The sequence below is a fragment of the Hetaerina americana genome, unplaced genomic scaffold (assembly GCF_022747635.1).
Source record: "Hetaerina americana unplaced genomic scaffold, ioHetAmer1.1.p SCAF_4, whole genome shotgun sequence".
In the NCBI taxonomy this organism is placed as follows: domain Eukaryota; kingdom Metazoa; phylum Arthropoda; class Insecta; order Odonata; family Calopterygidae; genus Hetaerina; species Hetaerina americana.
The window spans coordinates 25,595,250-25,619,578 of NW_027286985.1; the positions used below are offsets into that span (position 1 = coordinate 25,595,250).

A 24,329-nucleotide genomic window follows, 5' to 3' on the forward strand; every position below is an offset into this window, starting at 1 on the left:
GGGCGAGAAACGCAGCGGTATAACGTCTTTCCTCGCCATTCCCCTTCCGTCACCGGCTCAATTTCCGTCCGCCACACCACCTCCAAAAAATGCTCTCCCCTCATTTTTGTACTCTCCTCGCGAAATTCGCACCATCCGCCTCCCGCGCTCTCCTTCCCACCACTTTCCTCGAAATTGGATTGCCTCCCATTCTTCCCGCGAGCCACACTTTCTCTTCTTCCCTCAGCCAGACTTCCTCACCATCCTCTCTCTCTCTCACACACACACACACACTCCTTCCCCCGCGCGACCTTACTCCTCCCACGTTCCGCGAAAACTGACGCACCTGTAGCGAAAAAGGGGGAGGCTGCTAAATCTCGCTCCTCCCACAGTGAACCCTATAATTACTTCCGTTGTCTGGATGGAATCCCTTCTGCTACCGCTAATTATTGTATCGTTCCGGCATTTCGTAAAGACGCTCCTTAGCCTGCAGAGAACCAATTTCCACTCCAGTAATAGACCGCGGATCGATTCTTAGAGAAAGGAGTGTTTACAGCATAAGATAAAAAGTGGAGGTTTTCACGTTGTTCTACGTTATTTTAGATGAGGCATAAAGGACATTATTTGCCCATAAATTTTGCTAACTCTTCTCTCATTATGTTACATGAACCATCCACGAGAAAAAAATTCATTCACAGAAATATTTAATTATGCTATGTTATCTAGTTTTATCACTAGCCTACTGTAGGTTTCGGTCGGTCTCTGAAACCTATTACATATCCATATGAACTTGTGAACAGAACACTCTTTTGCCTACGCTCTTCATCTACATCTAAGTGATATGTTGTGGTTAACTGCTATGGCAGTGGTAATTTCACACCTCTCAGGTGACGAAAAATTAAGTTATTAAAATATGAATTACTTATATAGAAATTAGGCGATTCAATTGTCGGAAACAAGTTGTACAACAGCTTACATGGACCAGGGCACCTAAATTTAAAACACTGCTCTACACATGTAGAACGAGCTGGTAGTAAACAGAAAAATATAATAGGAGCGTAATCGTTATGCCTACAATCTAATGGCAACATACTAGACTACTTAGCGTGAAAGTTATTTCTTAAGCTCTATCTTTTGGTAGTTATTCTAATTCAATATCGGTCAATGACGTCTCTTCTCTTCCTCATAATTTTCGCCCACCTTTATGTCGGTAAAAATATCTCATCTTATTCTCCCTACTCAATACTTATTTGATAATGCATAACGCTCCCTTGTATCACAACGGCATGCATCCTGCTGCTTCTCAATATCTTCTCTGTGATTAAAAAAATATATTATTTGCGTAGATCATGATAAAATATTCATGTAATATTTAGTACGCCATTGTAGACTATATTTGGAGTTTTCAACTACAGTTTTATGCTCATACAATGGATAAGTATTGCATTTTGTTTAAGGAAGGACCTCGTCCTCTCATCGCCAAAGACCAGCTATAAACACTACGTAACGGGCATGCGGGAGTCCGAACGAAAAACATCACCAGAAAGAAAACCTGCCTGAGGGCTTCAAGGTCGCAGGGGATACGAAAATTAATATATTAGGAGGTGTGATTAAAAAGATAAACGTTAGAGCTGACACGCAAATACAGTAAGTACTCTCGCAAAAACATACGCCATGGGCTTAGAATATTCGCTGAAAATGTTCCCTGGGAGGCAGTCTGATTCCACTGCTGCTATTGTTTTCTGAGGCGATTATTTGAAATAAATCGCAAATAAGTGCAATTGTGTAATTTTCACAGATTTATTAATAATAACCGAAATTTTTGACGTCTATATCCATTACATAACTGTTGATAATCTAGAGAGTGACGCTGCAGTCATCGAAAACTGGATGGGGGTTTTATTTCCTTGTCGCATGATAAGCACGCTCTCCCCCCAGCTATTAAGATATCTATCATATTTTGCGGGCCTCTATTGCCTCGCCACCGTAGCGATAATCTCGCCATGTCGAGGCGAAATATGAGTAGCTAATATACGTATTTTTCGGCAAATAACAGATTGAAGAAAATGTTAGATAAAACATATTACGTGACATGTGTAACGCCATAGCGACGATTCTCGTCACGAATTAAAAGACACAGTCACCAAACCCGTTCTCAATTTCCAATTTAGTGGCTATACACATACTAATTTGGTGAAAATTCTACCGGCGCGGGTAAAAATGGCGAGATATTCACTACGGTGTTGAGGAAAATTTTCCGAACGGATAAAATCTAGGAAAGTCTTTTCTCGGCGGATTTCTAATCCTATCTTTACCGTTGTGTTGCCTGAAATGCTCTTGCAGTAAATTACCGTCACGCCGAGACAGCTTAACGCAGACAAAGATCACATTTTAACGACATTACGCGCACTGAAAAGTGATTTCAGGGAGAATGAGCACTACAGGATAGTCCAGTGTATTTGTGAGCGCAGGCACGAATGGGTAAAATTCCCTAAAGGCAGAATTCCCTCATTGAGATGTCAAGTATGCAGCATTTTGTTCAAATATTCTGTATTTAAAGAAATAATTGTAATATGTCAAAGGATGATGATGGATAAAATTTTTATTTTATTAGATTTTGTAAAAATCGTCATAAAAAATGCAATAGCTTATATGCACTCTTATGGTAGTGGGTTACCATCGGAAGAATTATGGGTTAATGTTATTCCATGTTATTCTCACGAAAAACTGATACCGTGTGCGCAATTATACTAGAGTTGTAATTGTATTGACATAACATCACTTACCCGGCTTTGTTTACATGATATTCGTTAATTTGTGGGTAAAAACAGCCGAAATCGCATAGTTTCAAAAATTAGCACCTCGGAACTAGTTCAATATATAAGTTCGAAAGTACGTTTGAAAACTATTAAAATCTCAGAGAAATTCAAAATTAATTTACATCAAATCTGGTCAAGAGCTGCTATTTTATATTTTTCATTACTCTTTTACTCGCTTTTATTAATTTTCATTACATTTTATTACTTCTCATCACCATTCGATAATGCATTAACTAAGGAGATACATTGACTCGTGAAGTGACGATCCAACATACTTTGAAAAACCGAGAATACATGACTGCATCGCAAAGCGAATCAAAACTCATATCCAAGAATGGTCGAAATATATTGCTATAAAAAAGTGACGAAGATTCATAAAGGGCAATTTGGAAATGTTCCCTCGTTAAAATAAAAATCTTTGAACATTGAAACGTTTTAATCGGTAAAAGCGCTTACCATGTTCACACCATTTGTTCCTTTGGTAGGTACTAAAAAAGGTAAGCTAGCGGTACATATTTGTTGAGTTGATTTTGAAGCTGTCGCTGGCTTTTCATTGACTCTATCGTCTCTTTTTCGTAGATATTCCGATGGAAGAGTACTTGATGGGCGTGTATTCCCGCCAGCAAGAGGCCAGCAACCACATTCCCTCGTCTTCCTCGTCGTCCGCCTCGGCGTCTTCGGCCGCTGCCTCGTCATCGGCCGCCGCTTCCTCCGCCTACTCCGGAGCCGCCCTGCAAGGCCGCCGCCTGGGGCTCTCCAAGAAGGACTCTATCCCGCCCATGGCGCTGCACACCTTCCACACTGGCTACAACACCCCCGATTCATTCCGCAGGGGCGAGGAGGAGAGAGACAAGGTGTTTACGGGTGACGGAGCGTTCGGTGGTGGGGATGTAGAGGAGGAAGTAAGTAGCATCATTGCCTTCTCATTATGACTGATTTTGGGGTTCAAATAACACACTTCCCTACTCTTTTGCAGAAATATCTTGTTTTGGGGAAGAATTACTTTCTGATGCATTTTTTAATCCATTGCAGTGATAGGCTTTGAGAACTTAATCCTTAATTTTTATGGAGAGAGGCTTCTTCTACAGTTCCAATCAGGATCATACCGTCCTGAGGAGCCCGAAATTTTCTTAAATTTTGGAATATTCAAATTTTTACTCAATTTTCATAGATTTGGTGGCTTCTAATTCTTCTTCGATGAGCCTTAGAATTTTGAATAATCTGCTGCTTTTGGATTGAATAGCCATGCGCAAAATCTTTTGTTCATTTTTTAATTGTTTTTATGGTTGACATTATGATTTCGTTCAGGATAGGTGAAAAATTCAACTTGGTAATAACAGCTTTTCGGTGCTTAGTTTTTCATTCCCCAAGTCTTTTTCTCTGTACGTTTTACGGAAAACGACCACAGCCCTTGGCTGCAGAGTACGAGCTTTTTAGGGTAGACGACGATAACCTCAATCCCTGAGACTGAACATATCGTATACGACTTAGTTGCACTGCTAAATGATTTTGTATTAATCGACAAACAAAATTTATGAGTACTTAATGCATTTTTACACCGGAAGAGAATTTAAATTTTTCGAAATATATACGAAGAAAACTACGACAGGCATTCAAACATTGGCACTCCTTCCGATATCCCAACTATTAGTCACTGATTTTCCTTTTAAAGAATCTTTATACGGACATTTAAGCTCATAAGGCATTAAACATTTCCATTTGCGTCAATCTGCGCGAGCATGACAGTCAAGTTATTCTTCGGGACTTCTTGTTTGAATGGATAAATATTTTAATCCCATATTTGTAAGGACTTATCATGCCGCTGGGTTCATGGATAATCCTTACGTTTCCCACCACCCGACTAATGAAGTCAAATTTCTTTAACAAGTGCACGCATATTCCTACAATATATTTTCCACCTTCAAGACTAGGTGAAAGTGGCTCGGTGAAGTTCTTGAGTCAATCCGGTTTAGCTATCCCGTATAATCTGTGTACAGTTGTGACTTTACCCTTACTTTTCTCTTAATCAATATCGTGCGTCAGTTAATATTTTAATCTGATTTCCATCTTTTCCACTTTAACAAATTCCAAGAAACTGCGGGAGATGCCGCAGCAATAACTTTTAACGGATACATCCGCTATTATGCATTTCAATGCAACAATTTCAGAAAAATAATTCGCCTTGACCGGGATTCGAACTCGAATCCCTCGATGTCTCGAAAGCTTAGGCCAGTTAATCTATCGAGGCGTCCTCTTAAAGATTTTTACACCTGAAATTGCTGCGGTATCTCCCGGAGTTTCTAGGAGTTTGTCGAAGGTAAAAACAACCTAAGTGTTTAAAGTTGGATTTAACCTCGTGGATTGTGGCACGTTGCGCACTACTATAAATGCCTGTGGCATTGTATATACGGTATTTCGTCACATAATCTTTTTCCTTTAAAGCCCCTCAAACTTTCAGAGTTTAAGAGGATAGCTTAACTGGCTTATGCACTCGGCCCGGACATCGAGGGATCCGGGGTCGAGTCCCGGTCAAGGCGAATGATTTTTACACTCTGAAATTATTGCATTTTCCACTTTACCTAATTTCTTTAGTTGGAATGGTTACCCAGAAAGATTACATCCTATGGCAGTAATCTTTATGATCACGACCTTGGGGAATCATCTCAGGCATTGACTTCACGGCCGTTGCAACGTTCTATTCCTCATATTATTTACCCATGTCAGCAGAGTGTCCGATGGACGTCGCGGGACCCGCTTAGCCTCGGGATAGTCGCCTGCTATGTGCTCTGTCATCCAAGGCGGCGAATTCCGTTGGCACACATTCACGCGCGTAATTTGGTGCCCACAGGAGCTGATGATGGACGAAGAGGAAGGTGAGGAGAGTCCCTACGGGGGACAGATGGAGGTTTTTGAGGGCAAGGGTCAGGGGCCCATCCCATCCCGCCTGGGGCCCTACATTCACCGCATGGCCTCCTTAGCGGCAGAGGAGGGCGGGGGGGAGGGTGAGGGAGAAGAGAAGGCTGAGGCGGCGACCAACGGGGGCGGCTCGGGGGGTGTCTACACCGAAGGAGGCGTCATCTACCTCCCGGATACACCCAAAGGTATGCGCGCCCTTCTTCTGCCCCCGCAGATACCAGGGATTCCCAAGGAACCCACTCCATAATGCCCCTCCTTGTAGCTAAGGAAATAATGATTTGACGCTTCTGTCTGACACTAACCGAGGTATTCGACAACAGGTGCGTTCGTTTTCCCTGCGCCGGGAATGGAACTAATTTTTATGCGATTCATTTGAAAAATAAGAAAAAATTTGAAGTGAGTGAGTCGAGTGAGCGAAAGTCCCTTCTCATTAAAAATTAACTCAAGTTCGGTCCCCTTAATTTTTTTGGACTCATCACAGTTAAGTTGGGCCGCCGTTAGATTTCAAACACTGTTCGTCTTCAAGCCTACACAGGTTGGAATATTTGTTGAAGCATCATGGGATGAAGAATATTTTCTTAGCGATAAGCCAGCATCGGTAAAAGTTTTGCAGACGTTTATATTGGAAATTTTTATGTGTATGCCTAGATGGACGCTTGACTAGAATGTAAATTTTGGGTCCTGAGCTTTCAAGTTACTTTAATATTTCCAAATCGCTGATGCTCGAATTCATTTTTTCAAAAATATAATCATTGCATTAAATATTTTCTACTATTAATTTCAAAGTTAACTTTTCGTTCACTATATTTAAATTATAAATACTTTGCATGAAATGTTTACACCCATATTAGCATTTTGTATTGTACGGTTTATGGCTCGTATTTATGGCGACCAACGAATTAATTAGGGTTTCCTTCTTTAGTAAGAAAAGCATGGCGCATCAGCTTACCGCTAAAACAAGCCCACGTCTTCCTTGTAGCGGACCCTCGCGAATACGCTAAGAATTTTTCATATTATTTCCGAAGTACGAGAGTATCCATGAAAAACTCGATACTAAATATAATGGTCCATCTTCACATATTACTATCAGTGAATTAATGAATGAAATTTTAAATAAAATATGATTTGAATTGCATTCATAAATGGAATTCGCCGACTTTGCATTGAAAGTTTGGCGCATTGATAGCTATTGTACAACCAATTTATCGTAAAGTTCAAATTTGAGCACCAAACACCTCTTAGTCTCCTCTTATACAGTTCTCCGCCTTTTTTCAATCAACTTCGTCAGGAGGTGGTGTGGTGGTGTCCCAGGGCCGGCCGTCCCCCATGTCCCCCCCATCGGGGGCCGCGAGGGAGCACCCTCCTCCCTCCGTCCTCGACGACGACACCCTGGATGCCCTCCTGGCGGAATACGAGGCTTGGGGAGGCTTCCAGCGACCCGAGCGCCTCGACGTCAAGAAACCCGGTCCACCGTTCGCAATCAACGGCTTCGCCTTCCGGGACAATAGCAACAACGTGGAGCCTTCAATCAGAAAGGAACAGGTACTGCTTTCAATACCATTGCTTTGGACTTTGGTGACTGGTAGACTTAAAATGCTCTCCTGAAAGGCTCGACCAACCATCGGCAAGGCAAGGGATCCCCCGGATGGTTTTAAGGCGGAGCCTTTAGGAACAATGTCAATTTTATCGTATTAATTAAATATTATTTGAATCGAATTGGTTGTCTGTATACATATTCCTGGTGGCAGACTCCCCAGATTGTTTTAAAGCAGAGCCTCTTGGAACGATGTCCATTTTATCATATTCATTAAATATAATTTAAATTAAATTGTATATCTGTATACATATCCGTTTAACATAACTTAGTGACTTTACCCTCATGATGGCGGCATGACACTTATATCACTCGATGCGGAATGATTTTGATAGTTATAATTCGATGTACTTTTTTCACTAGCTCTTAATGACAAAGAGAGAATCAATTGTTTTTTTGATTTATTTGTGAAATGTTCAACCTATTTTCGACTTTTTTGGTCTTGAGATAAAGCGAGATAAATATTTAGGCGTAAAAATATCGAGTGTTACGATATGTACTCAATAACCATAAAACTGTTAGCAGAATGCAACTACAGCGAAATAATATTTGTTTTCGATAAAAAAAGACTGCAAAGCACCGTGGTTGATCCCGGTAAGGAGTTATAGGTGTGGAAAACTAGATCATTAAGTAAGGGAAGTCTACCGGTCAAGTGCTTTACTCTACCACAAACCACTCCGGCCAACATTCTCCCCACTCACTGCAAGAATTAGAATTAGAGAAAAGTAGCACATCTACAATTTCAAGGCTAAATTTCAATCGATTTACTCATTTACGAAACCCAATAATTTTCCCTATCGAAATTATTTTCAAATGGCTTTGTGAATTACCTGTACCTTCTTTTAACCGGGGTTCCAAGAAAAAGTTCCGAGTCTGATATTTACCCTTAGGGTGTAATTATCTTTTTAAAGCCATAAGCTCATACCCTAATAATATCCGGGAGTCACCATTTGAAGCTCGTGGGGTAGAGGCCAAGTATGTAGATGCAGTCTTAGTGAGGTAAAAGTAAGTTAAAAATATTATTAAACGGTAACAATAAAATGAAGGAATTTAATGGCAAATAGGAGAACAATAGCGTTCTAATTATGAGATGATTCATATCATTGTATATGTTGTTTTAGATCTGTGCATGATTTTAAAGAAAGGTTAAAGACCATCAAGATGATTTCTGATAAACCTTTCCCTACCTGTTTCTTTAATATATATTCTCAGTGAAATTCAAGTTTTTCTCTTCCCTCCACCAAACTATTTCGGAAAATACGATAAAAAATTTAAATTAGCATCTTCATGCGATGGCATGTGAAACACTCATTTTCCGAAAAGTACTGCATAAAAATTCCAGTCTTATACACGCCAATTTACATTAATTATTCAAGATCAACCTCATTTCAAGAATTCAAAGATTTTCATCTCCTAGATTTTAAAACAGGAGTTTCAGAAATAACTAAAAATTCAGGAACGTTCCTGAAGATGCTACAGTGTAGCGAAACTAGTAGAAAATAAATAAGTTATTTTATGTGGAAGCTGCAAAGTTATTTCTGAAACTCCTGTTCGCAATGGATTTCCACAAAGTCTCGGCCTCAACCATCAGTCACATCAAATCTGCCATCCTAGATTTTAATTTTTACCCTAATCGTCTTTAGAGTGTTGTGTGGAAGTACTAAGTGCAGAATCCGGAAAAATGATGTGTTTCATTGAAAAAAATTTAAGTAGGTGAAAATAAACTAGAGTAAGTTTAACATTTAGCGTATTTTTGTAGTGTTTTAATTGAAACGGGTATTATAATGAGAAAATTCGGAATGGAATTGCGTTAGAAAAGAAGGCATTCACTAGAAGGGAAATTATGGTGGGTAAACTGAGTAAAGAGTCGTAAGAAACTGAAGTATAGTGAATTTGATAGTCTGAGGTTCTACTTTGTGAAAGTTCATGATCCCTGAATAAATAAACCTGGTATATTTTGACGCAAATTATCCTAACATTTTTGTTCAAAAAAATACCCAGTTCATATATTCAGTAACTGGAGAAGAGTGCTTATGAATGCGAGATTTGGTCCTTGAGGCAAGGAGATGAGCATAGATTGGAGACTTTCCGGGTACGGATGTGACTAAGATTGAAGAAAATAATTAGGACGGAGAGGAAGGTAAACACCAAGGTTTCAAATTGTGCAGGTGAAGAGAGGAAGTTATTAGTATTGTCCGAAAAAAGCAGAGGAAGTCGATGGAGGAAATATTAAAGTTGTATGTTGAAGGTCGCGGTAAAAGGGATAACGTTGAGAAGTTGGGATAAAGGGGAGAACAGATTGGTTTTTTTAACAACATGAAGGCAGGCATAAAAATAAGAGATAAATAATGTAGGTCAGAGAAGGAGAAATTTTTTGTGATACTTTTAAGTGAGTAGTCGTTAGAGACAGTTCGAAACCTACACGTACCATAAATAGGTTGAATGCCTTTAATGAAATGCGCAGAGAATATTTTTTTATAATTTGAAGGAAAATGTGGTCAACTTTAATCATGATATCAGCGCTTTTGAAAAAATGATATCTCTATAGTCTAATTGCTATATGAAATGTATGTTGAAGCTAATGGTTGAAGTAAGATAAATCCAAGCCGTTTGCAAGAAGTCCTTAATGGAGGGCCGTGATTCCCAAGTCCGCCCTTACTAAGCGCTTTATCAATAAATTAGTATTTGCAACGATTTCGAAAAACGCTTACCGGTATGAAACTCTTATTGATTTCCGCTATGAAAAGGCAGCGTTTTAGACTGCTAATTTTTTTTGGGAGGTATGAGTGGCGGTACCTATATAATTAATTACAAAGGTTTTATTAAACTAGTCAATTAAGCAACAGATACTCGGAATATATTATGCATAACCTCTAACGCAAGGAATAAACATCCTTTTACCGTACTTTATTCATACCTTACTTAAAATACTTGCAAAGTATGGCCAAAAAGATAATATAGTCTTTTATTACATGTATTCTTTGACTTTACAGTATCCCCGATTAAGTATACAATATGTTACGATGAAATATTATTTTATCAGTGATGTTATGTTTTCGAAGTTATTCCTGTATTCCATCTTATTTGAAATAACTCAATTAAAGTCCGCTTTTACTATTTGCATCCACAGAAGGCAAAATCTTGGGAAGAGGAAGCCCATCAGGAACCCTCTAAGAATGACATCCCCGAAGATACGCCACCGAATGTTACGGGTAAGTGAATCTGACTTCAAGCTGCTTTCCGGCCAAGTATCATTATTTAGATTCTTTCCTCTATGAATTGAATCGATTTGAGATAAGGTACCCAATAAAAAAACATGTGTCATGTCTACCAAGGCTACCATTAAAATTAGTCTGACGTGTGAATACTTGGATGGTCCATGAAAATTAGGGCGCATCGTCGGGGATTTCCATGGAATTTGTTTGAACAAATAAGCACTATTTTTCCCTTAACTACTTCTGTATTCTGATTGTCATGTTTCTGTTCATTCTCCGAAACTATTTAATTTTTTTCATAATAATATCTTAATCACAGGCTTCGCAAACTTGACACCGCTACATATTTCCACTTTTATAGAGCATGTGTTCGAATTCCCCGAGTAACTCTCCGCTCCTCATCAATCCTTCGTTCAGTTTTTTGATGTTCCTCTCTGCCTAGCTAATTCTCTCTGTCCTCCTCTATTTCCTCTTTCTAAAGAGAGATGATATATCTGTCTTATCCGTCGTCAATTCCTCTCTCTTAATAAATTTTCATGTTCTCAAGACTATTATTCCACTAATGACCTCACAAACTTACCCAGATTTTTTCCAAAACTCTACCGATAACATGGATTATTCTAACTACTCAAATTTTAGCTCTTCTATTTTAATATTTTCCCAGCCTTATTCTTCAAGAAACTGAAAACTTTCGTCCTCATACGGATTGAGGTTTTTAAAAAATAATTGAACTGCCCCCGCCAAAATTTTCTGTGTGCATTTCATTTGATTAAAAAAGATGAATAGGCTTGTAGGAAAATCCTAAAATTATTTCTCCACCTGTCAAGAAAGTGCATTTTGGCCGAAAGCCTCCTGTCAAGAATATATTGCACTATTTTTTGCGATAATGAACACTTTTTTTGTTTGAAAAGGAAGACGAAAGCCTCTCGTTAAGGAAGTATGTGCACCATTCCTCCCAATTAGGAAGTACTTCGTCATCCTGCAGCATTAGTATTTTTTTGCTCACCCGAAATACGGGATATTTTGTCAGTCTTCCCTGTTGAGCTTGCAAGACCTGCCTGTACCTCCATGCTAAGAATTCGGAGGTGATTGCTTTTTAATGTCATATGCCAAATAGAGTGCAGCGGGCAAAAAAATGATACGCTCATTCATCTCACGGATGATCAATTATGCTAAGAAAAAAAAGTTGCCCCCCCCCGCACCAACGACATCGTTAAGAATTTATCTGACGGCTTATCTCCGACGAACGTTTCCAACCTTGCGTCTCAATAAATCATTACTGTAGGACAAGACGTGACAAAGCGCCTCCCCGTTCCCACCGTTGACAAGTGTCCTCACGGGGCGTAACAAGTACCTCCCACTTGAACTTATATAATTAATGAGAGCCTTTAAGGGGGATGCACATTCCCTAACGTTATTTACTCTGCGGTCTTTGCTCGCGTTTGAGTTAATGAGGTGACAAATCCGCCGGCGCTCAGCGTCAAATGCGTTCTTAGAATTCAGAATAGGCTTTCAATTGCATTCTCCCTTCGAATCAATAGCGTAGAGTAGACAAAATCGATGTGTGGCGTGCCTATAATTTCAACCATATTTACGCTTCGTCATTTTTCTATTTCGATAGGTCGAGAAAGGCTTAAGGTATTTTGAGCGTGTGGTAGATATTGTATCAACGAGCATGAGTATCTATTTATGTACACTTTATTCTACAAATTGGTTCTAAAAATATTCTCATTGTTTTACGCGATTATTCAAGGTCTTCCGTTGGTTTCGATGGTTATTTCGGACGATGAGAAAAACTTTGCTGTAAACAGGGGCAAACAAATCTGAAAAATTTATCTGATGCTATTTTTAACGCTAAGGACAACTTTATAGGGAATAGATTATGGTAAAAATTTTATCGGGTAATGAACGGTGAAAGGATGAAAGGGAGATGTCCCTGATACGGCGATACTCCAATATTGGTGTTATCAAATAGAAACTGAAGTGTGTGAATATCATTGCAATTGTTTTTTTTTAGACTTTGTTCCATGAATATGTACTAAAGATTACCGCTCCAGACTATTAGGAAACCCTTGAATTAGTATTAGAATATTTTAAAATTTAACTTACGTTTTGAGTGGCTAATACATTTGTGATTCAAATATAATAATATACAATAGTACACCACATAACTATCATAGCCTATTTTAATGAAATTTGATATTATGATTTTAACTATTATTTCATTATTTCAAGGTTATTGAATGTGTTAATTATTTAGATCCACTTGTGCATTCATTTATATTACGTCGCGGGTTATATCTTACTCGAATATATTAAACTCATGTCTTATTGTTATCATTTTTAGGTGGATCAAGACTCGCTAAGGATGAAGAAAACTCTCCTGGTGATATCACGAAGAACAAAATTAAAGACAAGGCGCTTGCCATTGCTCGCCTCAAGCAGCACAAGGGAGTAAGTAGTCAGCCATTCAATATGATCTGAGAAATAAGTTTACCATTGGACTGATTGAAATTTTAATCCGTAAAATGTAATTATTTTGTAATAAAATTCATTCGCGCCAGTATTTTTCGATCTAATTGGAAGCATTGTATGCAATGATATTTTTGTAGAGAACTTTGGTAATTAAAATCAGTTGATTCTTACCGATTATGAATAATTTCCCTCGTAATCTAGCTGCCACATTAATGAATATCATTATGACATTTATTCAAATAAATGTGAATTGAAGCTCTTGAGACCTGGAGATTTTTTCGAGGAAATATTGTGATTTTTAGTAATTATGGATTATATTCTACTGTTTCAGGCTTCAATTCGTGGAAGTACTTCATATCCATATTAAAAAGACTGTATTTTTCCACATATTTGTGTAAATCTGTGGAATATGTGTGAATCTGTGGAAAAGTATCAAGTCTTTTTAATACGGAAATCATGGTTCACTTCAGGTGGATTCGAACCACAGCAAGATCACTCTTTGCGAGCACATTTTAGCGTTATCTCAAATTACAGCAGGTAACGCTGCCATATTTTCTTTTATATATATACGATAATTTGTTTTCTTGTGCCAAAATATATTCAATATTTATGAGGGAGATCATCTACTTCTCACGAATATCTTTATATCCATCCCCACTTAATTATCGTACAAAGTTCATTAGAAATTGACACCTTATCATTCCCTATAATTTTAATACATTTATATCGATATACTGTTCAGATGTCGAGTTTGAGGTCACAGAATTTTTTGAACGGTCCTTATATATTATTTTCTTTGGCAGCGTTTAAAAATTCTATTTCCAGGGTCTGTCCTGCAAATGATTCGGGCGTCGAGAAATCACAATTACGTCGCATTCTCTGAGTGTGTTTTATTTTTGGCAGCGTCGAATGAATTTGAAAATTGATGGATGAGCATTTTTCGTTTCTCTAACGAATCCCTTTGATCATCGCAGGGAGCGGACGCAACGCTGACCAGGGCCGCGGCTCAGAAGAAGGAGGTCCCTCGGGGGCCGGAGCGACTGGTGGAAGATGGGGAGGGCATGTTCGGGGGTGGATGGGATAGGGCTGGCAGCGGCAGCGGAGGGAGTGGCAAAGCAACCGAAGCAGTGGATCCCAGCTTCGTGTTCGTCAAGTTCAAGGAAGGGTAAGCGCCGCCTCCTCTCCTATCAGAGACATCCGCTTCGCTCCTAGCCACAGATTGCCCCTTCAGTCTTTCTTTAGAAAAAAGTGTACCCCTTTGGATTCTCATTGTTCTTCCATTTTTCAAGAAAGAAGGACTTCTATACGGTTGATTTTATATCTATCGTATTATCTTCTCCATATTGTGGGTTTGATTCCCGAGCACAATAGTGATTTTCACAGACACTCCAACCATGTGTGGTGATGAGAGGATAACACTTTCAGAAGAGTACGGTGCATAGATTAAGCATTTAACAATGGGCACATGATGTTACGTATCAAATTCTAGCCTACGGTCTATCCCAAAGTTAAACTAACGATAATCACTGTTCGGTCACGGGTCCTTTTCTGATTTAAGTTGTTGATAGAAATCCATTAAAGAAAGTTATAAGTAGTCTGTGATAAAATGATCAGGTTGGGAGCGCATAATATGCTGATTTTCTTAGGTTAAAACCGATCTGTCCCTGAATATACTAGTTTCATTGTGATGAATATGACGGGAACACTGCAAGAAAGCATCGTTCTTCCTAGATGTGTTTTGCTCTGCATTCTACTGATCGATCAAACTATTCCACATAACATTGTCCACAGTCTAATTATATTGAGTAGATTTTCCTCGAATACCTTGTACCCCTTTTTTTAATTTCCATCGTGAATGGTAACGAGACATGATCAGTTAACTTACAGGTACACTTTTGTTTCCTATTGCCTGAAAACTCAAAATAACCATGAATTTAACACGTTCAGGAACGATGAATTGCCTTCCTTCTAAGTCTCCCTAGCAAACTAAATGAAAGAATGAATTTCTGAAAATCATCCAAATGTTCTGGAAATCATCAATCAACAGCAATATATTTCTCTATTTTGAACATCCCTGAAGTTAAATCAATCCGCAAAAGCGGTCGCCCTTACATTTTTCATGAGAGGTCCCCCCCCCAAAAGTAAATATACTTCCCGCAAAATGCCATCCCCAGAATGTTTTATATTTCTTTTATTTTAATGCTTTTTTCTCTTTCTGTTGACGAAATAGCGTCCAAAATTGGAAAGAGGGAGCTGACATCGCTAATGCTGTTGCTGACTTCCTGCACCTGAGAAGGGTTGACCTCTATAACATACGGTAAGTTCAACTCTCTGTGGGATACGTATTTTGTGCCGAATTGTAAACTCTGTTTTAATTTTATATTTCATAATTCTTAAATTAATTACTTATGGGCGTGGGTGCAATACCGATTATGTCATCTGCCGACATTTAATTTCAACTTCAAATTGATTTCAAACGTGGATCACTATTTTCACCGAAGTCTTTTGGAAACGAATCATTTTATTTCATAACCCTTCACTCTGAAGACCATCATTGGACCATCTGGTCTAGAATGGATCCTTATGGACCTTGAATGTCGGTTGAGAATGTACCAAGTTCATTTTTGCGAAAATGTGTTGGTAATTTTGTCCTTGCTTTTGGCATTTAGACAGACATTTTTACTTCAATAATTTCCTCTGTTCTTTTTCCACATGGCCTTAGTGTGGAGCGCAACAAGGTGAAGTTCCAAGTCCAGGAAAACTCACTAGGCCTCAATGCTTCTGAGGTCGCAAGACGAATAGGTGAGCTTCCTATTTAAACTACTTAAAAACAATGGAATTGGAAGCAGAGGCATACGTGAATTGGAGGTTTTTGAAATGTTTGTGTGGAGAAGGTTAAATTGACCGAGAAGAAAACAAATGAGGAAGTACTAGGTATGGTGGGCAAAGGGAGGGGTTTGTTGGGAGGAATCCTAAGGAGGCAGGAAAAATGGATGAAAAGCATATTGACCCGCTGTGGGATGTTGAAGCCTGTGATAAAGCGGATAATGTTAGGCAAACGAGGAAGGGGCAGAAATAGGAAGGAAGTATACGGAGATGAAGAAGGACTTTGAGGCAGAGTAGAATGTTGGTTTTTTTATCAGGAGACACAAGAAAAATATTTGATATATGTGTCTAATGAAAACCAACTTTAATCGGTAGATTACCTATAATTATATAATTGCGCAAATAGACCTCTGGCACTATTAACATCAGGGTCAAGTAAATATTAAGGACGCTTGAAAATGTATCATCGCATACGGGTAAACTTGTGCTTTTTCTACTATTTTATAAAATTGATTGTTTTTTTCTCTTCCTGACCCTTTCCGTTTAAATTCTTGTGTATTTATATTACTCCTGTAGCTTCGTAAATTTTACCTCCGATTTGACTGAAATTAGGATTTTAAACATGGGGTTGACAGTAAGGTTCAATTAATCTGGCATGTCACAGATTAACTAACTCTATATTGTGAGTAAATGTTCTCTGAAAAGTGTTCCCATGATAATGAGAAAAAGGAGTTAATTTCAATACATACGACCATTCCGCATTGTAAGAACCCCAATCTATATTAGTGTTGGTATCTCTTCAATTTACCTTCACAAGTGATGCATCGTCGTCGATTAGATACATAATTTAAATTTTTAGAGTAGTTCCTACTATCTTTGGAGAAGTTTTACACACGTAGAATGACTTTAAAATGGATGACACTATTGATAGTGCTCCAGTAGTTCCTGTTAATTGTCATGGGTGTTTCACTCCTCGCCTTATTCCTGTAGAATGAAGTTTTCTCAGAACAAATAGTATTGAGCAATTACTGCCTCCAAATATGGTATTTAAATGTCAATATCAGTTCTTAATAATATTGATATAACAGCACGAGTCTGTATCAATTTCTTATAGCTATGATGGTCCTAACTATGGTGGAAAAAAATAGAATTAACCACTAAAAAACACAAAAAGGACACTCATAATTTTTTTAAATATTTTAGTGGCACTTATATATGTGTTTAAGAGATAAATTAAGTGCCGCAGGGCACTAATGGGAATGAAAAAAAAATTATTTTGAATTTATTTCACAATTTTCTCTATGGCTGCTGGTGTACTTATCCTCCACCACAATCAGAGGGACTAATTTATTTTTATAATTTCAGGTGGAATAAAAGGGGCTCTGAAGAAAGAGATAGGTGTAGAAGTGACATCGGCAGGCATTGGGAATGAGGTGGGTATACCTAGCTCTGAAAACTTCTTTCACAAACCCACAAAAATGATCACAGGAACAACTTTATTTTCTATTTTAGTTTTAGTTTTATTTATTAGCCTGCAAGCCACCACTAGGGTGTGTGGCAGGGGGTAATTACCCACTAGACTGCCCTTGACCCAAAACACCTTTCCCCCCTAGCGCCGTCGGAAAAACGTTATTTTCTTCTGACCCCTTATCGTCCTTGGGAAAATGGCATCTTAAATCTGCTCTGAACTTAATCGCTCGAATTTTATGAGGGCCTACATCTACGGCTTCAAGAACGAGGAAATCTTCTTTCAACGTCCTGCGCACTGGAGCACCGGCTGCTTGCTGGGTGTCGCGGGTCACCCCCCACCCGCAATGCCCTCGGCTACCAGGGACCAGCCGCCGCCGCTAACAACGTCCAACATGGGCGCGCGCGACGAAAATTTCGGGGAGAGTAAAAGAGGGTTTTCTTCCCATCCTCGGCCGCCTATTATCCTTCTCTAACATTTTTACTCTCATATTCCTTCGTACACATAACGGTGTATCGAAAATTTTAAAAATTCGTTGAGGCTTTAACGATTACAGATAACGTAATAGTACTTATATTGGAGCTAAATAATGGTAGCTAACATTTTGAAAAAGTCCATTATCTCATAATAAACCACCTGAAATGCTAACCATACGGGCGCACGTGTATTGAAATTCATTTATTTTTACATTATAAAGTAATTCATATTATTTGCAATGGTTGCTTACAATATGTTTTGTTTTCTCAAAACTTAGTCTAATAATACATGTATAGAGATTCATTGAATATGCAGAAAAATCCGGCCAGTCTAACGAAATATATGGAATTAAACAAATATAGAATCCATATGGCGAGAAAAATGAAGAGGTGAATGAATCCCCAATTACTTTAGTAGTAGTGGTTGTTTTTGGAGTGCTCCCCCTATGGGCCATCTACGCCATGAAAATAACTGACGATAATAGGGAATTAAAACGTAAAATCCTAGGCCAAGACAAGATTCGAAACTGGGACATTCGGAAAAGCCAAAGAATTAGAGCCAATTAGACCCATCGGGCCAAAGTTTTGAAAGAGTTCATTTATTTCTCATGGTAGAGTGAAGGTATTTCCGTTACAATGTTGCTTCCATCTTCACAATTTATGACGAAAGAAAAATATTTGAATGTAATGCGACAAGGGCACTCCACTCCGTAACTGTGACGTTTTTCAGTACCAGAAATATCGCTCCTCTATTGTGGGAATGACGGATGGAGGTCTCATACAAATATCTCAGAGATCTTTTCATACCAGCAATTTTATATTACTTCTCGCATTTAAAATGATGAATTCAAAACCGAACTTTGGATCCTGGGGCACTGAGAAGTAGGTGATGGAATCGTTGATGCGGTTTTGTTAGGCATCTCATTCTCTCAGTGGTAATATTTTGAAATTATTCTATTGGAGTCCAGTAATATCATCTGATTACTCTTAATAATATGTAATGGGAATTCAAAACTCTGCGATTTAAATGCAATAAACCTGGAAGAAGAAAAGGTCCAGTCTCCTTTAACCACATGATCAAAACTTTTCCTTATGTCTTCTATGGACTCCTGATTGGATTGTAAAATATTTCCCATTAATTTGAAATGAAGGAGAACAAGGATCAAAAGATATATCAAGGATCAAAATTATTTAATAAAGGTTTTACTATAGGTTTTACTATAGGTTTTACTAATTAGGGGTCGCCATCGTATCTTACCCTCCCCATGGATAACCTTGACGTGTTTGAAGGGCTTCTGAGTTTCGATGAGCTAGTCCACAAGCTGCGTTGGCGGGAGCGGTAATAATTGACAGAGTCATTCACGCCAGACATGGCAGCACTAGACGAAAATTAGTCAGCGTAGCGTCTGTTTCACGTTGACGTGGCTGCAAAAGCAACTATCAACTATTCTAGAGGTTTGGCCCATCACACCACTCGCACAATGGAAAATAGAAACATCCGGTTCGGCGAATCGAAGCGACCGTCAGAAGAATGAAGTAGACAGTATACTCGGCCCGAGCGCCTTTTTAAGTCCCCCTGCCCACCTACATCCACCTTCCATATTCCCGACCTCCGCCCATCCCATTCATTTCTCCACGGAGTAATCCCTACTCGTCATTGGTTCCTCATCCAATTAATGCATCTTTCATTCAACCACTCCCTTCCCTCTCTCATGGAACCGAGTCGTTTTATGTACCCCAATTAGGATCGTCAGCGGGTTGTGTTTTTTCCTTCTCCCAAGTCTACCGAGTCCTCTGGAAGCTATCCACCAAGGGATGATTTCACTGTTAATCCAGCCTGTTAGTAGGAGTCGAAGAGAGCAGATGTCTCCTTAGATGTCTCCTGTCAAGCGTCTCCTTAGGGTCGGACGGAGGAATGCATGAGAGCGATTATTTCATCCGAGCGCGTTATGCTCGTTTTCTTGATCCATCATTTACTTGATCCTCAATGAATGTGACCACAGTACATACGATGCCCTTCATTAAAATAACAGTTCAGTGACGTATTTTTTCGTAATAATACTCCACCTTCCGAGATTATGTGGGAATTCATATCTATTGCATTATATCCTTAACGAAAATTTATTTTCTAATGTTCGACATTGCTCCATGAAGTGAGCTGTGGATCTGCATTTAACTCTGCGAATCTCGTCAAGCTTCACGATTTTAAAACACATAACGATCCAATGGGGCAATGTATTTCAGATGATATATTAAAATGTAAGGTAATGAAACTTAAATGAACTAGGCATTTAATAATTCACTAAGTCCTCCTGAAGTTAAAAAAATGAGTTGTGCATGAAAAAAAACACTCGAGATACATTGTGATTGTGGTAGCCGATTGCGAGAGGTAAAAATAAAGCAACCATGAAAATATTGATAGAATGATGGAGAATGATTCCCCCCGCCATACGCCCTTGCGGCGGCTTGCGGGGTATTAAGTAGATGAAAAGCATCCAACCCCAATTTGAGGGTGGGCATTTGAGTAATGGTGTCACAGTGAAACACTATTGAGGAAGGCAACTGGCACATACCTTAATTATTAATTCCATAATGAAATAATGGGCATAGATCTGAGTGTGAGTCTTAGCATCAAGGGACTCAGCATGCCGGGCCGTGAGTAGTGTCCGGCAGCGAGAGGGGTAAGTAAGGCTTCTACGGTCATCATCACACGAAATGTGATACAAAGTGAAATCGAGAGCACCAGCGCCAAAGATAACCGATTAGAATAGGAAATTGGAATGTTAGGAAGATATTGAGGGCAGAGATATTAGGAAATATAAAGCGGGAGATGAAGAGATAAAATATAACTCTTTTAGGACTGTGCGGAGTGAGATGGAAGGATAGCGGCGATTAATGGAGCTGTTATTGAGAAATATGTAGCGAAACGGAAGACTGTAAGTGAGGGGCGGGGCATAAAGAAGCGTAGTAAACATAGAGCAAGCGACTGATAGATATCTTTGGTAAGAAGTTTAGGCTGAACCGACGAATTTGGTCATTTTTCAGGTCTATACTTATGCTACCAAGCAATCATTGGAAGGGAGAAGTCAGTAGGGTATACAATAAATTCTTACTCCCGCTATTCCCTTCGACACTGACCAACCATCGCCGCTCTTATTCCAGGACAAGCTCGTGACCATTGGCGGCGATGGCGTGGTGGTATCTGTGGTTCCGGCCACGCCCTCTTTCCCAGTTCCGGGGTCCGCGGTGGTGGAGTTGGCCGGGATGGCCGGAGGACCGCTCGGCTGGGGTGCAGGGGGGGTCCCTGGGGGCGGCTCAGCTCTCATCGGGCCCGGGGCCACGGCCATCGAGAACGGGGCGTCTGAGAGGCAGCTACGTGTCGTCGTGTTCCTCGCCTGTGGCGTTCTTGCCGCCACCTTCTTCGGCGTGTTCACGCTCTTCATCGTCCGGCGACACGCCAAGTCCCGTCAGAAGCTTCGCGGACTAGGCGGAAAGGAGGACGCGGAAGCAAGCAAAGACTATCAGGTGAGCATATTCCAGCTGTGCTGAAAAACATTTCGCTGGTGTGTGGTTATGAAGAGGTAGCGAGAGATATGGTACTTCGAAGAATCTCTAGAAGAAAACTCCAGATAGAACCATAGATATTTGGACACGAATGCTGTTTATCGGGTCAGGTCGACCATGTGACCATAACAAGATCACCTTACCGTTTTATAGGACTCTGGACATGGGTTCTATAAGAGACTACTATTAACCTCAAGTTTCACCTTACTTAACCAATATCTCGTTGGATAATTTACCAACGAAGTCCGCAAAATATTCGTGAACTCACGGGTAAAGTGACATCCATAGTTTTACAATACGAGGTCTGCCGGAAAGGATCCAGCCATGCAATATTTTGGGAAGAATAGCCTGCCTGGAACAATGAGGCCTTAGTCTCCTTCGAAGCATTCCCATTGGAACCTCAAACACTCATCCCAGTGTCTCTTCCACTTTTCAAAACAATCGGCAAAGTCCTTTTTCGGAATGGTCATCAGGTGCCTCATCCCATCCTCTTTTAACTTGTCAACGGGTCCAGATTTTCGTGCTGCAGTTGCAGGGTATTTGTCTCAAGCCGCAAACGATGACCCAGGTTTTCTAAAAAAATGTAATAAATGGAGGTGAGTCCTGAGTCTACAGCAATGACCCTCAAATAAAAGCTCAGTCTTCCCAACAGTCGGTTGACAAGATAAAAAAGAATGCGAGGAGGCAGCTGATGACGATTCCCAAAAAGGACTTGACCGACTGATTCAAAAAGTGGAAGAGACGCTGCATAAGATTGTGAGGTTCTAAGGGGATTACTTTGAAGGCGAATAAGGCCTCATTGCCCTAGGTAATCTTTCTCAAAATATTGCTTTGCTGGATAGTTTCCAGACAGACCTCGTATCTTGCTTGTATCACATCTTCTGTCGAATGCTTCATGAAAAATATGTTTTGTGCGACCCCTTACATCAATTAATATGTTTTTCTTCTTTAACTGCATAATGACCACCATTAAATGCGAATATGCTTGAATTTAGTATTTTGAAAATGGATCCAATAATTGTGAAAACTCTTAAGCATCAAGTCCTGTGAGTGCGCTGTTTGAGTGCAATTAATGTCGGTCATAACACCAAGCTATATAAGAACTGTCAGAGCCTTACTCTCCTCTAACCGCCACAGTTATCAACCCAAAGGTTGGTACAATAGGTGAGAGTAGAACTCGCCCAATACTAAGCCCAATGGCAAATGGAATTCACACATCTGTGCGGCGGACTTGTTCCTTTTACTGTGCTGCATTTCTGAGGAAGATCTGGAACCCAAAAAATCACACGGCTTGGGTGAAGCAAAGGGTGCATCACCTGGAATTGAACCAAGGCTCTTTGGTTCATAGCCCAGCACTCCATCCTCTAAACTAATTCCAGGTAACATGGGATGGGGAATAGGACTTAAGAAAGACATTTTAGGAAAAATCAAATGAACAGTAGATTTTACATGTTTTATTCAAAGCATTAAGATAAAGTAAGTTGTTTTCTCTAGCTTATCTTAACTGCTATCCATATGGGTGAAAAAATTTCTTATTTCCCTGAATACTGGTTCTACTAGACACAGGTCACCCATATAGCTGATTGGAGCTCTGAAACTAATTAATGCAGTGTTAGCAAGTAGTAAGTGGAGAGGATATGCCCTAAAAATGCATTTTCTTAAATGCAGCTCTAGAATCCCTTTACCCTAGCCCTGGAATTCCTTGGCTACATAATTCCTTGGGGGTAAAATCGTCATTAATACCTCAAACCAATGTTGTACAACAAACAATTTCATAAAAGGAACCTATTCAGCAAGCAGTTTCCTAATAATGCACAGTAAGTGCTTATTAAGAATAAAAATGCATAGTGCAGCAAAGGATATTGGTTTGTGGAATTACCCGAACTCAACCCAGCACTGGTTGTGAAATAAATTGTTGCATGAAAGGAAAGTTTGTTCTAATTTCCCTCATGTGGAGGGAAATCCAGTATCAGAATCAGTGCACTATCGAAGAAAGTCTCCATAATTAGGATCATACAATATTATGGTTAGTGCACTCTACAGGTATTACTCAGTGTGTTCACAATTTAATGCTGAAATTTTCACCATGCTTGAAAAAACTTGGAGTTAAAAATAGAAATCAACCATAGACCTTCAGTTAGTGGAGACAGTGAATTGATCTCAGTACGTATCCTGTCTATAACCCCTATCAAACTTCATCCATGCATCATTTATTCATACCAAATACTTACCCTATTTTGAGTCATTCCTTATGTCAGCAACAATGGCTATCTTAATGATGAGTAAAAGGAGACAATTCCAAACAACGTTGCTATTCCTTACTATTTTGATTTCATAAGGTATAATCAGTGTTGCTGGATATTCTTTTTCAATTGAATTATTATCATTGCTGACAAATCATAATAAAATCATGGCAGGATCTGTGCCGTGCCAGGATGGCCACCAAAGCAGCACCCTGCTCTCAATCTGCCCATCCATCAGCAGCTGGAGAAAAAACCGAGGGTACAGGTCATGGCTCTTCAAGGGTGGCTAGCCTGTCAAAGGAAGGTGACCCACCAAACAACAGCCCATCTTCAAGGTCAAGCACATCTTCCTGGTGAGACAAAGCATGCATTGCCCCCCCCCCAGGGGCATAGTATTAGTAGCTTTAGGGGAGGCGACCGACCGCTGAGGTCATTTGCACCATAAGGGATGGAAAGGAAAGGATGAATGGTGGAGAGAAACCCGGTGTCGGCATTAGCCTACTCTTAACGAAAGGTTCCAAAGGGTCCGCAGCTTAACGTCCCATCCGATGGACGACGTACTCACTCAAAGTGCCCTCCACAAAGCACCTCAAGTAGGGAGCAAGATACCACTGAAAAATAGTCAACATCCCCAGGATTTGAACCCGGGCCCTCTGGGTGGGAAGCCAGTACGATAGCCACCGCACCATATTAATCCCCCCCAGGGGCATAGCTATGGAAATTAACACCTATGGCAAGCGCTGAACTCACACTC

General features: G+C 39.7%; 1 protein-coding gene across 3 annotated transcripts in view; it reads left to right on the plus strand.

Moving 5' to 3' along the window:
• The window catches only part of IA-2 (tyrosine phosphatase IA-2), a 221,657-nt gene that overhangs the window by 180,009 nt on the left and 17,319 nt on the right, over positions 1-24,329 (plus strand). For 2 of the 3 annotated variants that reach the window (XM_071590593.1, XM_071590594.1), the window contains exons 8-18: positions 3,378-3,700; positions 5,647-5,899; positions 7,003-7,256; positions 10,439-10,520; positions 12,871-12,977; positions 13,973-14,163; positions 15,229-15,315; positions 15,721-15,800; positions 17,190-17,257; positions 20,931-21,293; positions 23,750-23,928. In XM_071590593.1, coding sequence (XP_071446694.1) covers positions 3,378-3,700; positions 5,647-5,899; positions 7,003-7,256; positions 10,439-10,520; positions 12,871-12,977; positions 13,973-14,163; positions 15,229-15,315; positions 15,721-15,800; positions 17,190-17,257; positions 20,931-21,293; positions 23,750-23,928 — 1,987 coding nt within the window. The remainder of the gene's footprint in view (positions 1-3,377; positions 3,701-5,646; positions 5,900-7,002; positions 7,257-10,438; positions 10,521-12,870; positions 12,978-13,972; positions 14,164-15,228; positions 15,316-15,720; positions 15,801-17,189; positions 17,258-20,930; positions 21,294-23,749; positions 23,929-24,329) is intronic. The other variant, XM_071590595.1, reaches the window with a different exon arrangement.